The sequence below is a fragment of the Gopherus flavomarginatus genome, chromosome 1, assembly GCF_025201925.1.
Source record: "Gopherus flavomarginatus isolate rGopFla2 chromosome 1, rGopFla2.mat.asm, whole genome shotgun sequence".
NCBI lineage: Eukaryota > Metazoa > Chordata > Testudines > Testudinidae > Gopherus > Gopherus flavomarginatus.
Window position 1 is genome coordinate 337,520,149 of NC_066617.1, and position 20,915 is coordinate 337,541,063.

Below are 20,915 nucleotides of genomic sequence, written 5' to 3' on the forward strand. Positions count from 1 at the left end.
TTGGCCAGACCCAGACATATCTTCCTTAGGGTGGTAAGTGCTGCCAATTATGCTAGCCTGCACCAACTCCTGGCATTCCTATCCACTGTTAATTCAATTATCAGAGGGTAGCCGTGTTAGTCTGGATCTGTAAAAGCAGCAAAGAATCCTGTGGCACCTTATAGACTAACAGACGTTTTGGAGCATGAGCTTTCGTGGGTGAATACCCACTTCCTCAGATGCATGTGAGGAAGTGGGTATTCACCCACGAAAGCTCATGCTCCAAAACGTCTGTTAGTCTATAAGGTGCCACAGGATTCTTTGCTGCTGTTAATTCAATCACATTCATGTTGTGTGCAGACAGAGGAGAAGAGGGGTGAGAGGAAGGCGCTCCTTACATAGGGCTCAGTTCAGGAAGGTACTTAAGCACATGGCTAAGCACAAGTGGCCTCATTGACTGTGCGGGACTATTCACATGCTTAAAATTAGGAATGCATTTATGTACCTTCCTGTTCATATGTGCAGTGCTAACCATAATTTGGGCCTCCCCATATACCCATTCTGTAAACAAAGCTGATAAAAAAAAAACCCAAAGAAACCAAGGACAAAGGCAATGCATCACTTTGCAGTGGCTTAGCTAAAAGTGTGGCTAGGCCCTGTCAGATTTCCCTCCTTCACAGAACTTCCTTTTAACCTTCAATTGAACTGCCCTGGCACCTTTTCATTTTTTATTCTCTTTAAAAAAGCTGAGTCAGAGACTGGTTAAACTGCTGGATTCAGCTTTTCTTGGACAAAACACAACATGTAACATTAAATACACACTTGGCACAAACTGCTTCAGGCAGGCGCCAAGTGTGGAGGAAGCACAGAGGAAGCCACTTCAACATCCGCCCACCACCCAGCACCCAGTCGCTGACTCTCCATGTGTACCTCCCTGCAGGCTGGATTGCTTTGAAGGTGTAGCCTTTAGACAGTAAAATAAATTGGAAACTCTGTATACTCCTGGTTTTCCTTTTAAAAAGGCGAACTCAATCTTCACATCAACTCATGCGCCTGTGAAGAACTGCTTAGGAAAGGTGTTGTTGGGGGGCCAAGAGGGACATGATGGGATCTCAGTGAAGGCAGTACCATCCAGTGCATAGAGAACTGTACTGGAACTCAAGAAACCTGGTCAGGAAATCTTGGTCAAGTCACTTCACTTCTTTGTGCTTTTCTTTCCCCTCCCACCTTCTGTCGGTTTTACCTATTTAGACTGTACTTTTTGAGGCACAGACTGGCTCTTACTATGTGTTTGTACAAAGCATAGAACAATGTGACCCTGATCTTAGTTGGAAAGAACAATAGAGTGAAACCCACAAATGTGAAATAATACAATTAAAGTAGCAGGAACACATACCACCTTTCTCTTGCTAGGTTGTCCTCACCTTTCTACTACTTAACGTAGGATATATAAGAAATGAAAAAAATATTTTAAAAATCTGTCTACCATATGAGCTATATTATAATCAGAGATGTGCTTAAACTACAAACTTAATGTTTAGGGATATTTGGATCAGGCATTCAGTCTGATGCATTATTATGATAGAGGGCATTTTCACATTCAGATCAGAAAGAGGGCTTGAATTTCCACTTGAAAATTTGGGGGTGTTTGGATGCAGTGTTTTGTTGCAGCCTCTAATTATAACAACATTAGGACATGAAAGGGCAAGTTTTACTGGATCATTAACCTACACATTGTATAGATGACATTGCAAGCTCACACTCTGTAACAATGTCACATAATAATCGATAAAACACACCTAGTCATATCTTAATGCTAAATTCTATTTATCTCATTGAGATAGAGTGATTGTTCTATAGAATCTCTTGCAGAAGACAGTCACAATTACAGCTGAAGACTATAAACTCTAACTTACTACTGAAAACACAGATGTGAATTATTTAGTGCAAAATATGTTATTGTTGAAAAGGACTTAACATTGTAATGTTTGAATGTTTAATGATAATCTGTAGGAAAGTAAATTACATACAAAGTCCACATTGAAATGAACAGTGACTAGCACTGAACATAGATAGCTAAAATGACACAAGCTTTACTTCTATATTCACAATTCTATGACAATACTTAACATTTTGAAATACAAGTGGGTGACTGAAACAAGTATCTTTCCAGACAGAAACAAATCATTACATTACATTCCTGCAGATTGATGTGAATAGTAAAATGCCCATAACTTAATAATGGAAGTCAGAAAAAAAACACTAACCTTCACACTGTTTGGTTAAGGTTGGCCTATTTTAATGAAGTCCCTTTTGCACTTTCTAAAACACTGCAAAAATAAATTATAATGTGGAAAAAAAGATTTTTATGCAAGAAAATGGCTCAGTTCTGCATTATTGATTCAGATAAAACTTCTGTTGAAGTCAATGAGTATTCTAAAATGTACGATTGGTTTGTGGATGGATTTCTTGAGAAGTACTTGACCAAGAAATGACATTAAGGGGCTTTGGTTTTGTTTTATTTAACCTCAATATTTCTTGGGTTCAAGGTTTGCAATTTACACTCTTAGCCTTCTGATACCTATTAAGTTGATATTATATTGAAGTACTATGTTGGAAAAAATGCTTAAAGCTCTCTGTACCATGCAGTTCTTTAGCTTTAAACAATTTTGTTTGTTTGTCACTCTTCCAGTTTTAGCAGCAAAGAATCCTGTGGCACCTTATAGACTAACAGATGTTTTGGAGCATGAGCTTTCGTGGATGAATACCCACTTCATCAGATGCATGTAGTGGAAATTTCCAGGGGCAGGTATATACCTCATTGTCTCTAGCTTGCCTGCATATATATACCAGCCCCTGGAAATTTCCACTACATGCATCTGACGAAGTGGGTATTCACCCACGAAAGCTCATGCTCCAAAACGTCTGTTAGTCGATAAGGTGCCACAGGATTCTTTGCTGCTTTTACAGATCCAGACTAACACAGCTACCCCTCTGATACTCTTCCAGTTTTTGCAACCTTTTATATTAAAACTAAATATTAGTTAAATAAGAATGTTCACTAGAATAGAGGTCTCAATTTTTCACTCTAGCAATCTCCCAGGAGTACTTTTCTGTATGATAAATCAAAAATTTAAAATAAAATCTAAGCATATTTACTGTACTACAGGTGACCATAGTATTTTGCTAAAGTCAAAAGTATCAAGCTTGTTTGTTTGGGTATAGAGCTAGTTTCTTTTATTACATATCTTATATTTAATAATAAAAGGTAAAATTACAGCAAATTAAGCATAGACACATACAAAATAAGATAGTAAAGCGAAATAATCGGTGCTCTATTACTTCACACAAAAATTAAAGCATGCCATGCTGACAACTCTTAAATCTTTTACTATGCCTAGACATCGGTCTTCCACAGACTGAAAAACTTGACAGCATTGATCACAGAAGCTTTTCAGTTTAATACTGGAAGGAACGCATGCAACCAAAATTATATTTTTCATGTACGTTGAATCAGCTTTACTTCAATATCAAGAGGGCAGTGAAGAGGTCACCAATCTCTGTCTGGCATTTACGACATGAGAAAAGTACAGGGAAGAGCAAAATGACAAGATTCTGAAATGCACTGTAGTTTAATATGTTGCTTTTGTGTGATTAAGAGCTTGTAGATTCTACATCTGTTGCCTTTGCAGATGACTATTAAGAACTGGGGGTCAAATTCTGCTTTCAGAGCCAACTATGCGGCTCCTACTGAAGTCAATGGGAGATATGCATAACTAACCAAAGACAGATTTTTCCCATACATTTTTATTCCAATCAAATTTATTTTGCATCTGGATATCAAAGCATTGAGCGGGTCACTTTAGGTTGATAGGTATATTTTCGGATAATTGTATTTATTCCAAAATGACATGCTGCATGAAAACTGGGCATGCTTTGTAAAATTCATTCAGCATCTTGGTTTGAAAAATGATCGACCAGTCCTTTTTATATATGGACTGGAAAACTTCTGTTAAAGATAACATTTATTATGCACATATGCAAACAGGACAGGTAAAATAATACATTGAAAAAGCTCCCTCCTTCCCTCCCTCCCCTTGTATACGTTTGGCAAACAGGCATCCTTTTTATATTTTTTTACTTGCTTCTCCTAAGTTTGGCTATTTACAGAAATTACACTGTTCATTTATGGGAGCCCCAATTAAAGATATCAGGATTGGTATGAGAGGAAAATTTTCAGTTCAGAACTTGTTATTCACATCATTTTCTTCTCAGCTTGGCAAAGTTGAAGGTTAACATCATCTGTTCTAGCCATTTCAGAATAGTCACAGAGCTTTTCTTGATGGTTCAATGCCTGGCCATCCAGTCAGAGGAACAGTAATCCATATGGGAAAATTAGCTCAATGTTACTACACTGCAGATTAATACTTGAGCCTGAGTTAGGAATGTTCGCAGCATCGTGGGACTCTTTTCTTCATTGATCAATTTCTTAAAATAGGATTCTTCATCAGAGGCTGAAAAGAGGAGGACTGTACTGAAGTATAATTTTTCTATTACCGTGTCTTTTTTAGGAACAAGATACATATATTTTTAAAAGTCCCATGCAAAAAATTACACAATTAGATTAGGAGTTACACTCTGAATTGCTGTATAGTACGTTGGTCGGTTTGCATCCCAGAATGATAACCTTCAATAGGAGATTTGTCAGGACCTAGTTAATGCATAAACCCTCATATATAATACAAACAATATGGTAACTAACTGCATGCTTAGAATCAGAACATTTCCCAGCAACACTTTTACTTTTTCCCTTGGTTTATTTTCAACTCAGCAACAATTTAGATAATTCTCCTTAAGAATACTGACATTACATAAAGAATATTTCTTCTCATTTGAGACATATCTTATCCTGAATGGTTTAAAAAAAAGTCTTGTCTAATGAGATAGGTGAAAAGGGCAGTGAACAGAGGTGTGAAATTTTTAAAATAATCAGGTAAAGGTCACCCTTTGCCAGTCTGCTTTGACAAGCATCAGCTTTAAAGGGCACATCTGACTTCAGAGGGAAAAATACGTTAGATATTCTGTTTAAAAGATGTTTGTACGACTTCCTTTGAAAAAGTAATTTTGAAATCTATATATTTATTTCTTTTAGAATGGGGATTAATGTAGTAATCACATCTTCCTCTCTTCTGAGGAAGTCTTTAAAATGAACGACTATGCACCACTGAAAAATATTCAGCTAAAATTAACTATTTCTTTTCCATTGAAACATTGAACTTAAACAATATCAGGACTAATTTTTTAAGAAATGATTTGTGTGAGACATGCCAATTCAATTTCCAAGTTTACTGTACTGTTTATATAGAAAAGCAAATAACCCATTATTACATGGGCAAACTATCTGGATACAGTTTAGAAGTTTACACATTACTAAAGGCAGATCCTGCGTTCTTTGTGCCTGAATCGCGGGATCAAGCTCTTAAAATCTAATAGATAGAGCTGTGTTTAAGCATAGCACATTAACCAAATGACACCTGGTAGTACAGAAGCTTCATTTCATTCTCTTTTCTCATTTCTTCCTGTTAGAATTTTTTTTATTTCAACATCTTGAAAGCCACAATTTATCAATCAGAGGTTGAGAGAATTAATTTACATTTCTGAGAATTATTTCAGTGAACAATGGGAAAAACTGAATAAAAATGTAAAGCGGATTAATTTACCCTAATTTGATTTGAGAAAATAGATTTCAAATGTACACCAGAAATATGCTGTACAGAGTTAAGAATCAAGAAATTTTAAATACGCAGCTTTTACCTTCCCACTAACCCACCAGATCTGACAGACTAAATGAGACTATAACCAGAAAGTAGTTTGGATCAACCAGAAAAACCACAGAAAAAAAACTTACCAAAATTGTAGTTACAACTACTGTTCTGTTCTCAATGGCTGACTCATTTCCAAGAGAAGGTTCATGCTGAATCAAAACTAATTTATCCATGTCATTCCAGTAACCAACCTACAACACAAACCGTAATTTTTATAGTAACTTCAAACAATAAACATAAGATGTTACATGAAGAATAATATTATTGTGGTTTAGCTGCTGTTCCAGAATGGTACAATTTAAACAAAGAATGAACCTGTCACAGCTATTTACTGAGCACAATAATAGCTAGGTTCCATGTCTTTGGGGGGGAGGGGGAGGGTTTGGCCCAGTGGTTTGGCCTGCAGTTTGGAAAATCTGGATTCTGTTTCCTGCTCTATCACAGGATTGTGGGTAAGTCACTTAGCCTCTCTGTACTTCAGTTCCCCATCTGTAAAATGAGGATAATGGCAGTCCCCTACCTCACAGGGGTGCTGTGAGGCTATGTGAATTTATTCCAGCTGAGTATGTGCCCTTAAGTTTTTAAATGAGATGAACTAGTTCTCAGGAGGAAAAAAAAAACTTAAAAATGGTGAAATACTAATCAATTTAGTATTTCTATAAAATGTCACTTTTGGCCTATTTTTATATATTTAACAGGAATTTTTTTCACAATCCCTTGAAGAGTCAACAGACATACATGTGTGGGTGAAGCAGCAACAGATTAAAGGGAGAGGTCAGAACTGTGAATAATAGATGCCTAACGCTATGCTGCTAAATCCATGTTTCAGCATCTAAATAAATGGCCTAATTTTCAAAAGTGCTGAGCATTCAGTTCCTCTTGGCTTATATCAGATGAGGTGAGTGGGTAAAAATCAAGCCACTCACTTAGGCACCTAAATATGGATTTAGGAACCTAACTTTAGGCACCTATCTATTTTTGAAAATCATGGCCAAACTGAATGTCACACTTATTCAGTCCATCTCCCACATCCTGTGACCTCACCATGCCCACTGTCACTCTGAGCAAATGACACAACTATCATTAACATTCATCTGGATCAATAAGATCATCTGAGGTGACCTTTAGGTAGGATAGTTAATATACTAGAGAGAAATCTCCTGGTGGTTTCATTTCCAGAGGGGAGACCTGCAAGTTGGGCATCAATAAAGTGTCCTTTCCCTCTCTTCAGTAATTATTCAAATAGCTGCACTGACATTGAAAGGACCCCACCAGAGGCCTGCAGACCCGAAGTCATTTGGCAGTACCCACATTTGTGAGATGCCTAAAGATTGGCCAGCATCCACTTTCCCCTCCCTCCTTGGTGAACCCAGAGTTCACAAGACCAAGATCTGGGAGAGGGAAGCCCTTGTAACTCCTATAAAATGGGGGAAGGGAATTAGGTTACCCCTTTGTTTTCCACTGCCCAACTTGTGCAAAGCATGCTCGGGACACAGGGCTGGGTATTAGTCAGTAACAAATTGTGAGGGGCCAGAGTCAGTGTAGGAGATGGAAAGACTTTCACTTTGTTAAGAGAACCACAAATCAGCACTGTGATATAAATAACTTGGCGACCCGTTACTCTGCTGTTGATGCCCAGGCCCCAGTATTAGAACATGTCATCATATCAGTGACATGGCCAACAATGTCTTCAACCTTTACTATCTTTCCCATGCAAATATTGGGTCATTACCACACAGAAAGCCAACTCCACATAAGATGGAGAGTTGAAGTGTCTTCCTCAAGACCACATACTACATCAGCACCAGAGCCAGGACTGGAACTCAGGTATTTCTGGCTCCCATGACTATGCTCATTAACAATCCTACATGTATTAAAAATGTGATTTTTATATTTGCTGTTTTCTTTTGGAGGTTGAAATTAATTTACTGAGACAAAAGTCATATCAACAATGATTGGTCACTGTACCACATCAATAAAACATCTAAGATTCACAATGTATAACACGTACAAATACATGCAGTAATTTAATCTGAGTGAAAGAGATTTATTTTTTCCCCCATTTATGAAACAAACCGATAAACAAATAACATTTTGCAATGCAAGTCCTTCACTACAGGTAAGAAGCATCTTTCCCTCCCCTCCTCCTACTGGTAAAAAAATGTAGGCATCTTGATTTACGTGTCCGCAGCTGACAAGAAATTTTGAGCATTGCTGATTTAGTGCAAAAGGCAGTTTTCTTTTATTAACAGGCTGCATTGCTAGAAAATACACTTTTTCATCCAGACAGCCATGGATTCACATATACAACTGACAGCTTAAAATGTCAAGTTCCTGTCAAAATTTGGGACCAACTGAAGGCAGAAGATGGATACTGAAACGTGGCTGTTTTGGAAGCTCATTATAATTAAGAATGATTGTTTTACACTGTGTGGTTCCTCACCGCTGAGAAGTTCAGGAGTGAAGCAAAAGCTCGAATGACGTGCTGTGTTGCAAAGTAAGCATCACATCAAAACACTGACAAAGGGGAAGTAGGTTTTAGAGGAGTAGCAGGCAGTTTTTGTAAGTACATGTAGCACTGTGTCTGAGAGTATCTCTCTCAAATGCAGAATCTGCACAAAGGTAACTCTTGTTTAGGATTACTGAATAAATGCCAGATACATAAAAAAATATTTACCAAGACAGCTATGAGATGGCACAAGGAGAATATGTTCAACTATTATAAATGAAAAAAATAAATATAGGGCCAAATTCAGCCCTAGATGGTGTAAGCAAGTGCAACTCTATGTACATTACAACAGTTGTACCCATATACATCAGTGCTGAATTTGGCAGCTCAAAGTTAGGCTTCTAAATCTATTTATGTAGCTAGATCAGTGGCCTGATTTTCAAAAGTGCTGAATACTCAGTAGCAGCCACTGAAGTCACCCAGCAATAGCATTAAATCATGGGAACAGTTGGCACTTTTGAAAATCATATTACCATTTAGCTGCCCAAATTTGGATTTAGGGTAGAACCCAGATCTAATTTTATGCATCCATTTTTGAAAGTCTTGGCTTTACTGTTTCAGAGATGAAGAATACAACAGATAACATGGAGGATTTATTTTTACCCCATCGGCATTCACTATATAGAAACATATGACTCTGAGAAGCTGTGATTTTGTGTGATGCTCTCTCTGTTTGTGGATATTAGAGCTGCAGGCAACAAAAAATCATTTTTCTAAAACTCTGATTCAAGAGTTACTATGACTGGAAAGGGAATGCTGAAATGATATTGCCAGATGACTCATCAGTGATGTTACACAGGGCATGGAAAGCAGACATTTAGTTCATTTAGGTATCTTTATTTCTCATGTAGTATAAGGATTTGTCATACTGGCTCAGAGCATTGATCCAAGAAGTCAGGTATTGTTCCTCTGGAAGTTACAACCCTCACAGGCAGCTGATGACAATCCTTCCCTAAATCCTGCATAATGCATCTTGCCAATTGCAAGCATCTAGCTAATTTTTGTGAGGGAGAATTCCTTTCTGACCTCCATGTCTACACCTTATATATGAAATTTGCATGAAAGCATGACATTTGATTACTCTGTGTGATAGGAATAAGGCATCCTGCTGCATGTTAGAGGCCCAAAATATGTGAAAATATAAGTGGAATTAAAAGCATGCAATAGACAAGGTACAGTGCTTGCAGGCTTATGGGTATCCAAATCTGTCAGAGTCATCGGGGTTATGTCTTGGGAAAGAGCAGAATGGCGTAGACTGCATTGTAAACTATGCTTACCTGCAGCTGATGGCAAGGTGATATAATGGGCTGAATCCTTAGCTGGTGTAAATCAGTGCAGTTCTGTAGAAATCAATGAGTTATGCTGATTTACATCAGTGGAGGATCTGGCCCAGTGCCAAATATGCTCCTTGAGTGCCAGGTATTGAGTTCCTTAGATTGTGGGCCAGGGCTTTGGTGTCTATCTCAAATCTGAATGTCAGACATCCGTCTCAGTCTAATGCATAATGTCTGCATGTTGTCTGTAAGATATGGGGTCAGTAAAAGTGTTTACATCCCACTGTCAACTCAAGGCTTTATTGCCGTATGCCACATGGACCAAAGAGGAATGATGGTTACTTATCTGTAACCTAGGTTCTTCCTTTGCATAGTCACCCTTATGGGATGCTCTGACCTGTGCAGTCTGAATGATAGAATTATAGCTAGTAGTAGCAATTAGAATGCTCATGCATGTCTCTTGCCCCTCTCTTCAATGAATGTCAAGCGTTCCAGGGAGAGATTATAAAACGCCTTGGTGCTTCAGCCAGCGAAGTTTCTTCCTCTATGACTCCAAGCCCTTTGGTAAGTCGGACTCCAAGGGAAAGGCAGGTGGAGAATGTGAATATGCAGAGTTCATCTTGAAGAACCTTGGTTGTAGGTATGTAACCTTCATTTCTCCTTTGAGTGTCCTCTGCATACTCCCATTCATGGGATAAACTAATAAGCAGTACTCCATGTCAGGATGGTGGGACCATAGAGTCTGAATTATATAAGGACTGCCTTGCCAAATTTTGCATCAGATCTGGACTCTAAAGCTAAGGAATAGTGTGTAATAAAAGTATGAACAGCATTGCAAGTTGCTGCTCTACATATCTCTACCAGAGAAAAGTATCTAGAAAAAGCCATAGAGAATGCCTTCAACTCAGCAGAATGAGTTTAATTCCCTGAGGAATGGACAACCCTCGCAATTTATACTCCTTCTCAATATAGAATCTAGCCCTCTAGAAAACATTTGTACAGAAACAACACTTCTCTTGAACTTCTTTTCACGAGCAATAAACAATTTTGGGGACTGTTTAAATGGTTTAGTCTGGTCTAAATAAAATGCCAACATTCTTTTAACATCTAGAGTATATAATTTAGCTTCCTCATCCTGAGTATGAGGTTTGGGGAAGAAAATCGGTAAAATTATAGACTGGTTTAAGTGAAAATCAGAGACCACTTCTGTAAAAACCTAGGATGTTTATGAAGAACCACTTTAACTTTACGGAAACAGTGAACGCTGGATCAGCCATTAATGCAAGCAATTCATTTATATGTCTTGCCAAAGTGATTGCTATAAAAATACGGTTTTTATAGACAAATGAAATAAAGAATACTTCCCCAAAGGTTCTAAAGAAGGACTCATCAATTGTGACAGTACTAAATTCAGATCCAAAGATGGTACAGGGTATCTTATTGGATGGTATAAATTATTAAGACCTTATAAGTAGCTCAACTACATCGTTAATAAAGATTGAGTTTCCATCTGCAAGTGAATGATATGTTGATATGGTTGAGTGAAGAACATTTGCTGAAAATAGTGAAAGAACTGTTTTCTTAAGATACAATAAATACTCTAATACGTAATTAATTGGTGCTGTATGTGGCTCTATATCATACATAGTAGACCAAAACAAAACATTTTTCCATTTATGACTATAACATTTCTGCATGGACTCTTTTCTGGAATGTAACAATACATTCTATACTTCTAATGAACAACTTTTTTATAGTATCCTATGTCTTGTCTTCACTACAGCACTAGGTTGACGTAAGTTACGCTGCCTTAGTTATGTAAACTACATAACTGAAGACGATGTAACCTACGTCAAGTTACTGCGGTGTCTACATCATGTTATATAGATGAAAGATGCTCTCCTGGTGACATAACTTCCACCTCTCTTGAGCGCCCTCCCATCGACTTAGCATTTCTTAACCAGACTCACTAAATAGACGCAGCTGCATCAATTGCAGCAACGCCAATTTGGCCCACAGTGACGACAAGCCCCTAGAGTCCTATTTCCCATACTGTCAAATGAAGAGACTGAAGGAGAGGCTGAAGAAGAGGCTGAGAGAACTGAGCTTGTTTAGTCTGCAAAAGAGAAGAGTGAGCGGGGATTTGATAGCTGCTTTCAACTACCTGAAGGGGGGTTCCAAAGAGGATGGAGCTCAGTTGTTCTCAGTGGTGGCACATGACAGAACAAGGAGTAATGGTCTCAAGTTGCAGTGCAGGAGGTTTAGGTTGGATATTAGGAAACACTGTTTCAGTAGGAGGGTGGTGAAGCACTGGAATGAGTTACCTAGGGAGGTGATGGAATCTCCATCCTTAGAGGTTTTTAAGGTTAGGCTTGACTAAGCCCTGGCTGGGATGATTTAGTTAGTGTTGGTCCTGTTCTGAGCAGGGGGTTGGACTAGATGACCTCCTGAGGTCCCTAGGATTCGGATGATAAAGCATCCTGGGTTATTGAAACAACGAGTCTGGTAGCAGTGGTAGAGGCTCCATTATAGGTGAATTAAGTGTGGATACCATTCTTGTCTGGGCCATGCTGCCACTATTAAAATCATCCTGGCCTTCTGTTTCTCACTCTCTGAATGAGGGGAAAGGGGGTAAATGCATCTGATATTGACTCACTATCTCTATTTGATCTCAGACAAAATCTTTGACACTTGCTGTTGCTGTTCGATGCAAAAAGATCTATTATCAGGAAATCCGATAATGAATGAACTGAAGAGATGTGTTACCATTTGGCCTTCAAGGACCATTCGTGCATATAATATGTTGACCTGCTCAGATGATCTACAAGAGTTTTTTGTTCCTCTACTATATATATATATTGTTATTTGACCAGTGTTGTGTTCTATACACCATTTCCAAATGTTCTCTGCCTCCATGCATAGTTGTTGGGAATAAGTCCCCCTTTGTTTGTGCAGATAATATAGCATCCTCATATTGCCTGTTATGTTTTGAACTAATGTGTTGTACCTGAGGTAGAAACTACTTTAGAGCTAGTCTGAGCGTCCTCAGCTCTAATATAGTGATAGGTTGGATCTTTTGGTCTTTCCTTGTGTTGATCAGTGAACAATTTGTTGTCCAGATGCCAGTACAGATGTCCCCATCCCAGTGCAGATGCATTGGAGGTGAGTATTACTGAAGGCAGAGGGGAATTGAAAGGTTTTGAGTGTTTATCCACCACACAAGTGATGCTAACACCTGTTGTGGAATGATCACTTTGTGATGCATGTTGCTTAAACCTGATTTGTAATTTATCGCTAACCAATGTTGAAGATCTCTCATGTAAAGATGAGGGCATCCTGTCACTGCCCAGATTGACACCAGCAGACCCAGCAACCAGAAGAAAAAAAGAGAATTGATGGATGTGGTAACTTGACAGGGAGAAATTTTTATTTTTATAAATCTCTCCTCTAGGAGAAAAGCTGTTGCACAGTTGAATCTAGAATGGCTTCCATGAATAGAATTTGCTGAATTGGGAAGAATTTGCTGAGTTTGGACTAGAATGAACTTTTTTTTTGTAACCTCAGACTGGCAAAAAAGGGAACATATTGTCTTACGTGCAATAGGATTATGCTTTTATTTACCAGTCATCTAGGTATGGGTACATAAATATCCCATTTCTTCTTAGGTGTGCTGCCAATACAGACAGGCATTTTGTAAACACCCTGTTTGCTGTAGACAACCTGAAGGGAGAACCTTGTACTGAAAATGGTCATCTCCTACCACGAAACACAGATATTTCCAGAAACATGGTATTTTTGAAAGATACGTCTTTCAAATCTAAGTTGAAAACCAACCCTGAAGTGAGAGAGAAGGGATTATAGAAGTTTGAGATAACATGTGGAAACAAAATTTCTATATATACAAGTTTAATATTCTTAAATCCAAAACAGGGCGAAGGCCCTCATGCTTTTTTGAAATGAGAAAATAATAAGAATAAAACCCCTCCCTATCTGACTTTGTTGTATGAGATTTCTGTTGCCTGTGCTACCAATAGAGAATGAAACTCTTTTTTTAACTATTCACGGTGAACTCACTACCTGCCCTGGAAGGAAATAGGAAGGTTGTAGGATGGAAGGGTTTTGAATCGAATCATGTAACTGCATGCAACAACTTTTAAGATCCACCTATCTGATGTTGTCAACTACTATTGTTGATAAAAATGAGACAAATGGTCCCCTAACTGTGGATAAACAAAGTCTAATTGGACTGATTTGAAGCTCTGCGTCCTCATGTCAAATCTGTGATCTTGCGGGGATCGCCAAAGATAAAGAAGTGGAAGTCTTCCCTCTATTATCTCACAGTTTAAATAGCCTCTGCCTTGGTAGTTTCTGAGGGTGGGAGGTATGACACTGGGGCTGGTAATGATAGGTCTTCCTTTGATATTTGTAAGGAAGCAATAACAAAGAAGAAGTTAGATCATGTCTGTGGTATGTTGAATATGATTTCTTTGCTGTGTTAAAGAAACCTAAAGATCTGGTTGTGGATCTCACATTTTTCATTTTCTCCAGTATTTCATCAGTCTATATACTAACTAGACTTCCTTCGAAAGGAAAATCTTCAATTCTCATCTTTGTCTCATGAGAAAGTCCCACTAATCTTAATAATGCACATCTTCTTAATGTGATAGCTGAAGCTATTGCCCTCGCTGAAGAATCAAAAGCCACACTTAAAATTGTTCAGTCCTCATCCCATATTTCATCCCTCAGTCAAAATAGCACTCACTAACCTTTTGTGTTCCTCCAGTAGGGAACTGGGGAACAAAGACATTTTTCACCAGTGATGATATTCTACTTAGCCATGAAAGCTTCATAATTAGATATGCACATGGCTAATGTAGCTGACAAAATATTTTTCTTCCGAAAACATCCAACCTCTTCTACTCCTTATAAGACAGAATCGAATCAATTTGGGGATCTTTCAATCTTTAAATAAATGCCTCAACCACCAACAAATTACGAGATGGATGGGTACAAAACATAGCCAGCCCTTTATGTGTAAATTTATATAATTTATCTGCATTTTTTTACAAAGGCTGAGCAGATGAGGGAGTATTTCAAATTGATTTTGTTAGCTTCAACAACAGTTCTAAAGGAAGTGTAATTTGTTGTCTAGCAGCAGCCCCCAAAATGTCAAAACAAGGATGGGCCGATTCTTCAAGCGAAACTGAGAGAATATCTAATGTCTTTGTCATGCATGTTACTAGCCGCAGGGGGGGCACCTCAGGGCAGAGGCAGGGCGTTGCCATGAGGGGCGGGGCTCTCGGGGCGGAGGGAGGGAGCTGCGGGGGGGGCACATGAAGGCGGGGGCTCAGGGACGGGGGAGGGCGCAGGGTGGAAGTTTCGCCTAGGGAGTAAAACATCCTTGTACTGGCCCTGCTTGGCACTGAAAATGAGTCCTCCTCTGTCAAATTAGCTCTAAAAACAGAGGCTGACACCATCATGGATTTCTTTTTATTCAGATCCTTACATTTCTTGGATCCTGTAGTACCAGGTACCAAGGAGAATCTGTCCCTTTTGATTGAATTGCTCGGAGCGAAGCAGGTCTCTGTACGCTTTCCATTCCAGATGTTTTCACTTACAGTGCCTCTTGTAGTAAAATCACTTGAAGTTTTGTCTTTCCTTCTTTGCTTGTGTAGTAAAAGTTGAAGAAACAGAGCATTTTGAAGGAAATTGTTCCTCTCCTAAACGTGCCAGATATCTGTCATGTGTGCCTGACACCAAGAACAACATCAGACATAAGACACCTCTTAAATCCAGAGTTTTTAGCCTCCAGTTCAGGCATCCTGACTGCTATCTATCACTAACTTGACTGCTAGAGACAACTACTAATTACTGACACCTAAACTAACTAGCCAACATAGATCTGGAAGTATCTGATAGCAAGTTTCTAACTGTTCAGCTGGTGGCGGTTAGAAGGAATGGAGGAGGTTGAAGTGCCATGACCTTTCATACCCGTGCCCTGGATGTTTAATGTTCACTGAAGGGAAGAGCAAGGGAGGCTCATGAGTGCTCCAATGGCTACTACCAACTAGAATTCTACCATACAGGCTGCAACACTCTGAGCATCCTTTGAGTGGAATATACAGAGAAAAATAATAGAAACTTCAGCCGTGAGTTCCTGTGTGCTGCAGCCACATGCACTTACTGCCTGTTGTCCCCAATGTGGGGACAACCAAAAACAGAGGCAGTTAGACCGGAGTGGCAGCCAGATTAAACATATTCATTATCAGATGACAGAAGGATTCATGAAAGGACTAGGACAGGTCCACCTTCCCCATATCAGAGTTCAGTCATTTGTCATGCTTGCAAACTACAACTGCACATATTGATTTGGGTCATAGCTATTATTTGTATACCTTTTCAAATAATTTGTCTTGACCAAAGCTTGGGCTCTGGGTCTGTTGTTTAGTGCTCTTCCCCCCACACCACTACGATGTTGAACTGTTTGTCTTTTGGGAATGACAATTCATCAAGGTATCATTTGCTGAGCATGTCTGTTCTGAAAACTCCTGTGCATCTAACAGTGAAGGACTCGTGACTTAATTTATTCCTGATTTGTCTCAGAATTAATTCAAGAGCTGCTACTCTCCTGTACACCTTTGGCTCATCTCTCTGCCCCCTTTCAAACTCTGCTATATTTTTTGGATGGTCTGGCAAATAAAATGGGATATGGCACTCCAAATAGGAACAGAATGCATGCACCCAATTACCCTTTTCGCTTTTTCATTATATATTTTATATTCATGAAACATTTACAAGCGTCAGCAAGAAAGCAAAAAGAATTACAAAGTATAAAGGCCCATATTTTCCAAGGGTGCACTCTCCTTTATGTGAACAACACCTCTTGAGGATTTGTATGCACATACCTACAAACATTTGCCTGAGTTGTCTGCATGCAAACTGGACATGTCCCAAACTATACTTGTCTATGGGGACCATTTAAAATGTTTATACAAAACAATGATGAAAATAAGGCCAATTGTATTTAAAGAAAATGTAATTAGCTGGAGCAATTAATTTTCCTTCCATAAAATGTTTTTTCCCTTCCTTTCCTCCTGACCCTCAAAAAACCTATATTAATTAAGATTTCTGATTTCTAGTTTATGTTCAGCTATAAGATAAAAACACAACTGCAAAACGTCGATAATTTACTGCAGATAAGGTTCAGTCGGGATGTACTACTCAGACTGTTGACCCTGCTTCACTTCCTAGGCATCCTAACAAAACCCCATCAAGCCATTTTTCATTAGACTGTGCCTCATTAAACCACTTTCACATACACACACACTTGTTTTTGTTCATTTTCCTCTTACATTGTTGCACAGAATAAATGTATCTACTATAAAATTTACTTTACACTCTCAAAAGACTCCACAAACCTCAATACCACATAATCTGTAATTTATTGTGCGTATTTAACAAAGATTGCAAAAATAATGGGCCAAATTCATCCCTGATGCTAGTGGCTATACCTTCATTAACATCAGTGGCGTTGCGCCTGCTTATACCATGGAAAAAATTGACACTAGAGCTTTTTAGTTCAAGATCTCAAGTCCTTATTTTGATGGCTTTATTTATTTAGTATTTCAATAGACAGACACACCCTTTCAGATCTGACCAGCACGTACCTTACGAGGGCCTGTGCTCTTCAGCTCAAATACATCCATTGTGTAGTTGACTCTGCGACCATAGTGGTCAAACTGAACATTTCCGGTCAGCCCTTGTATTCGAACCTAAAGATGAAAAAAGAAATTCCAGCCTCATGTGCTTTTTGCACCCAATTGCCACACAGTAGCTAGGCATTATTAAGTGACTCACAGACCACATTTGTCTTGTGTTTTTGGACCATGTATTTTCACTGCAGTATACTGTAAATATATTCCTTCGGACCAAAACAAACAAACTAACTAACTAACTAAAAAGGATATTTTGCTTGACCTTTTGGGTCTTTTTCAGCTCAAATCTTGATACTGAGGCATGTGTGTACTGAAGTACAATACTCACAAGGCTGAAATTCACCCTGCTGCAGAGGGCCTAAATAAAGCCCTCTGTACTACAGAAGCCTGGTATGTCTGTGTGAGGGGAGGGTGGCCTCGAGTGGAGATGTATCAACACCTCTGATCCAGAGAGTGACAGGGGAGAGGCTGTGGGATCCATAATTCCTTTTTTCCTCATGGCCCTAAACACCACGTGCAAGTGAGAATCTGGAACTGTGAGTGCAATTTCAGCCCAAAGGCTGATGCAGCAGATGCATTGGGGGCAGGGACTGAACAGCAGCCTAGGCTCTGCCCCTGGGTTGTGGGCTCTATGGAACTGCACTGATAGGCATGCAGCTTCTGGTCCTTATCCTGGTGAAGTCAGTGGATGTGTTCCATTGGCTTCCACGGTAACAGAATTAAGCCCATATAGACCCATTACTCAGACTTTATGATCCTGATGTCAGCTTCACCATAGAAACTTGACTTCATTCCTTTAGAGAATATTATAGATCTGGACACTTCACAGAATATTCAAAGTACATTCAATATTTAATATCTTTTCATAAGAGTCAGGACGTGCATTTTAAATCAGATCCTTCCCTCTTTGTCCATTTCAGCCTTATCCGACTCTTCTTCAAGACTGAAACCCTTGCTGGTAGGCAGAAAGCTGCCAGTTCTGTCAGAAGTCACTTCTCAGTGTCTGCTCCTGAGTTGACTCTGCTCATTTGCAATTGGAATGATTGAAATTCTACTGTAGGATTTTTTTTTAAAAAAAATCTCCATTCTTCAAGAGAAAGGCTAAATCATCTTGACAGGGATCTGGAACTTTCTAGGCATTCATATTCATCAGAAATTCAAACAACAACTATGGCTCTGGGATATCTTGTTTTTAAAGAAACAAAAACTTTAAATAATTTTACCTATGTGATTTGCACTGGGAGTACTTCACAAGCACTTGAGATGATGCAAACCAAATCCTAGTGTGGTTAATAAACCAACTCTCTGACGGTAATTTAATTACACATTCTTCTATTTGTATTACCTGGAATTTACTTTTTCTTTAAATGAATATTACTTTTCATACCTAGGCTACAGTGCACAAAGCAGTTGGCAAACTAAACCCTTCAGTAGAGAATATTCTATTTCATACAGTATAACAGAGTAGTTTTCAATATACCAGGTAAAGTGTTTGCTCTGTAGTCAGGCCACAGCTCTTGTGCTTCATTGACAATATAATTTGTCTAACGAATGGAGGGATCAAAGACGTATCTGAATTACTGAGAAGCTCTCTATCTTCTCCCTCAACCAATAAACTAAAAAAGCAGCAGTGAAGACAATCAAACTATTACTAAGTGCTTTCAGATGGTGATTGAAAATAAACTTCCCCACAGGCCCATCACATCTTGTTGAGTGTTATACCTTCCACATCACAGAACTAGCAAATGGATCTACTATTCACCAAGGTCACTAGAATTAAGCATAATTTTACCTGTTTGAGTGTTCTTTCCATATCAATCCCCTGGCCCCATGGTGCAGCAGGATTAGCAAGACAATCACCAGCATTCCCTCTCCGTGAAATATCAATTTTTTGCCTTCTAAGATTACGGAATGTTTCAGCCATCACAAGTACCCCATCATAGGTCAGAGCAGATGTGTACTAAACAGGGAGACAAATGCATCATTTGAGTGTGGCAAGTCTATAGAAAATCAGCTCAGACTTAGATATATTTCTGTTTTAGCCTTCTATGAACCCTGAGAGAAAACTCCCATCAAAGTCAATACAAGTTTCATCTAAGCAAGGAATGCATGCTCTCAGAGTTGAGATCATATTACAATAGTTCAGCTTTAAAACTGTATTTAGACTCTAAGGTGCCACAAGTACTCCTGTTCTTTTTGTATTTCAGAAGATCAGCAAAAGATCTCTCTGAGGAACCACAGCAAGAGACAAATTAAAACAATGATCTCTCTTTCTCAAACTTTTTGTCATTAATTTTATCCATCTGAGACTAACACCTGCCGAGCCATCTTTACTGAAGGTGAGAGAAGAACTGGTAGTTCACTGAGCAGGCGTAGGATCAGGGGCAGCTCTAGGCATTTTGCTGCCCCAAGCATGGCAGGCAGGCTGCCTTTGGCAGCTTGCCTGCGGGAGGTCCCCGGTCCCGCAAATTCGGTGGCAGGCTGCGGGAGGTCTGCCAAAGCCGAGGGACCAGCGGACCCTCCTCAGGCATGCCGCCGAAGGCAGCCTACCTGCCGCCCTCACGATGACTGGCAGAGCGCCGCCAGTCGCTTGCTGCCCCAGGCACGCACTTGATGTGCTGGTGCCTGGAGCCACCCCTGCGTAGGATTATGAAAAAATGCATTGGAAAGAGTGGGAGAATCCGGTTACTTAAATTGCAGAGTAATCAGGGTTAGTATTTTTCAGTCCATTTGCAAAATTTCTGCTTAGTTGCTCTCATGAAATAGGCTATAGTGAAATAAAGGAGACTAGAGAAGTCAGAGTGGAGAATATCAGTTCTAGGCAAAAAAACCCATGTAAGATAGAGTATGCAGCAGCTGTTAGTTTGAAGACATAGGTGAAAAGTACATAGATGCTCAAAGGCAGGGTAGTCTAGTGGATAAGGCACTGGGCTGAGATTCAGGAGACTCATCTGCTCTGTGAAATTGGGTAAGTCAATTCATTTCTTTGTTTCCTCTCCCACATTTTATCTTGTCTGTGTTTAGGTTGTAAACTCTTTGGTACAGGGATTATCTCTTATTATGTGTTTGTACAGCGTTTAGCACAATAGAGTGCCAATCCCTATCAGACCTCTAGACACTACCATAATACAACTTATTACTATTCATAATAAATTAACTCTAAGGCACTCATCTTTACAGCCAAGTTGTGGCTTGCCTGTCAAGAAAATGTTCGGTCTGTAGAAGAGGCCAGGTTTTGATACGTGTATTGGAGTGGACAGATAAGAACCAGAAAGGCATGCAACTGCACGTAAGATCTCAGATTCAGAAGACAGCTTCAGTTATGTGAATCGTAAGTTAAAGTGTTTGAAATCCTTGGTAGTATGTAAAATTAACAAGTACCTTTGGAGGGCTATCAGATCCTGGGTATTCTCTCTGATCCAGCTTCTTCCAGCGCTGCATGAGTTTAGTTACCATAGGAGTACTGAAATCTACTAACTGAAATCCTGTTACATTGGCTCCTCCGTGCATAAACCTCTCCAAAGAAATATCTTTGAATCCCTAGAAAATCAATTTAACATTTTGTTTGCCCTAGCACATTGTTCTGCGCCAGACATGTTTTAGGTTAGCAAGT

The 20,915-nt window shown here is 39.2% G+C and overlaps 1 protein-coding gene across 5 annotated transcripts in view; it reads right to left on the reverse strand.

Moving 5' to 3' along the window:
- The window catches only part of GRIA4 (glutamate ionotropic receptor AMPA type subunit 4), a 310,980-nt gene that overhangs the window by 70,262 nt on the left and 219,803 nt on the right, over positions 1–20,915 (reverse strand). For 4 of the 5 annotated variants that reach the window (XM_050927824.1, XM_050927831.1, XM_050927838.1 and 1 more), the window contains exons 6-9: positions 20,684–20,842; positions 19,095–19,262; positions 17,255–17,359; positions 5,888–5,995 (exon numbers count right to left, since the gene is read on the reverse strand). In XM_050927824.1, the coding sequence (XP_050783781.1) occupies positions 5,888–5,995; positions 17,255–17,359; positions 19,095–19,262; positions 20,684–20,842 (540 nt within the window). Of the gene's footprint in view, positions 1–2,056; positions 4,494–5,887; positions 5,996–17,254; positions 17,360–19,094; positions 19,263–20,683; positions 20,843–20,915 lie in introns of those variants that run through there. The other variant, XM_050927856.1, reaches the window with a different exon arrangement.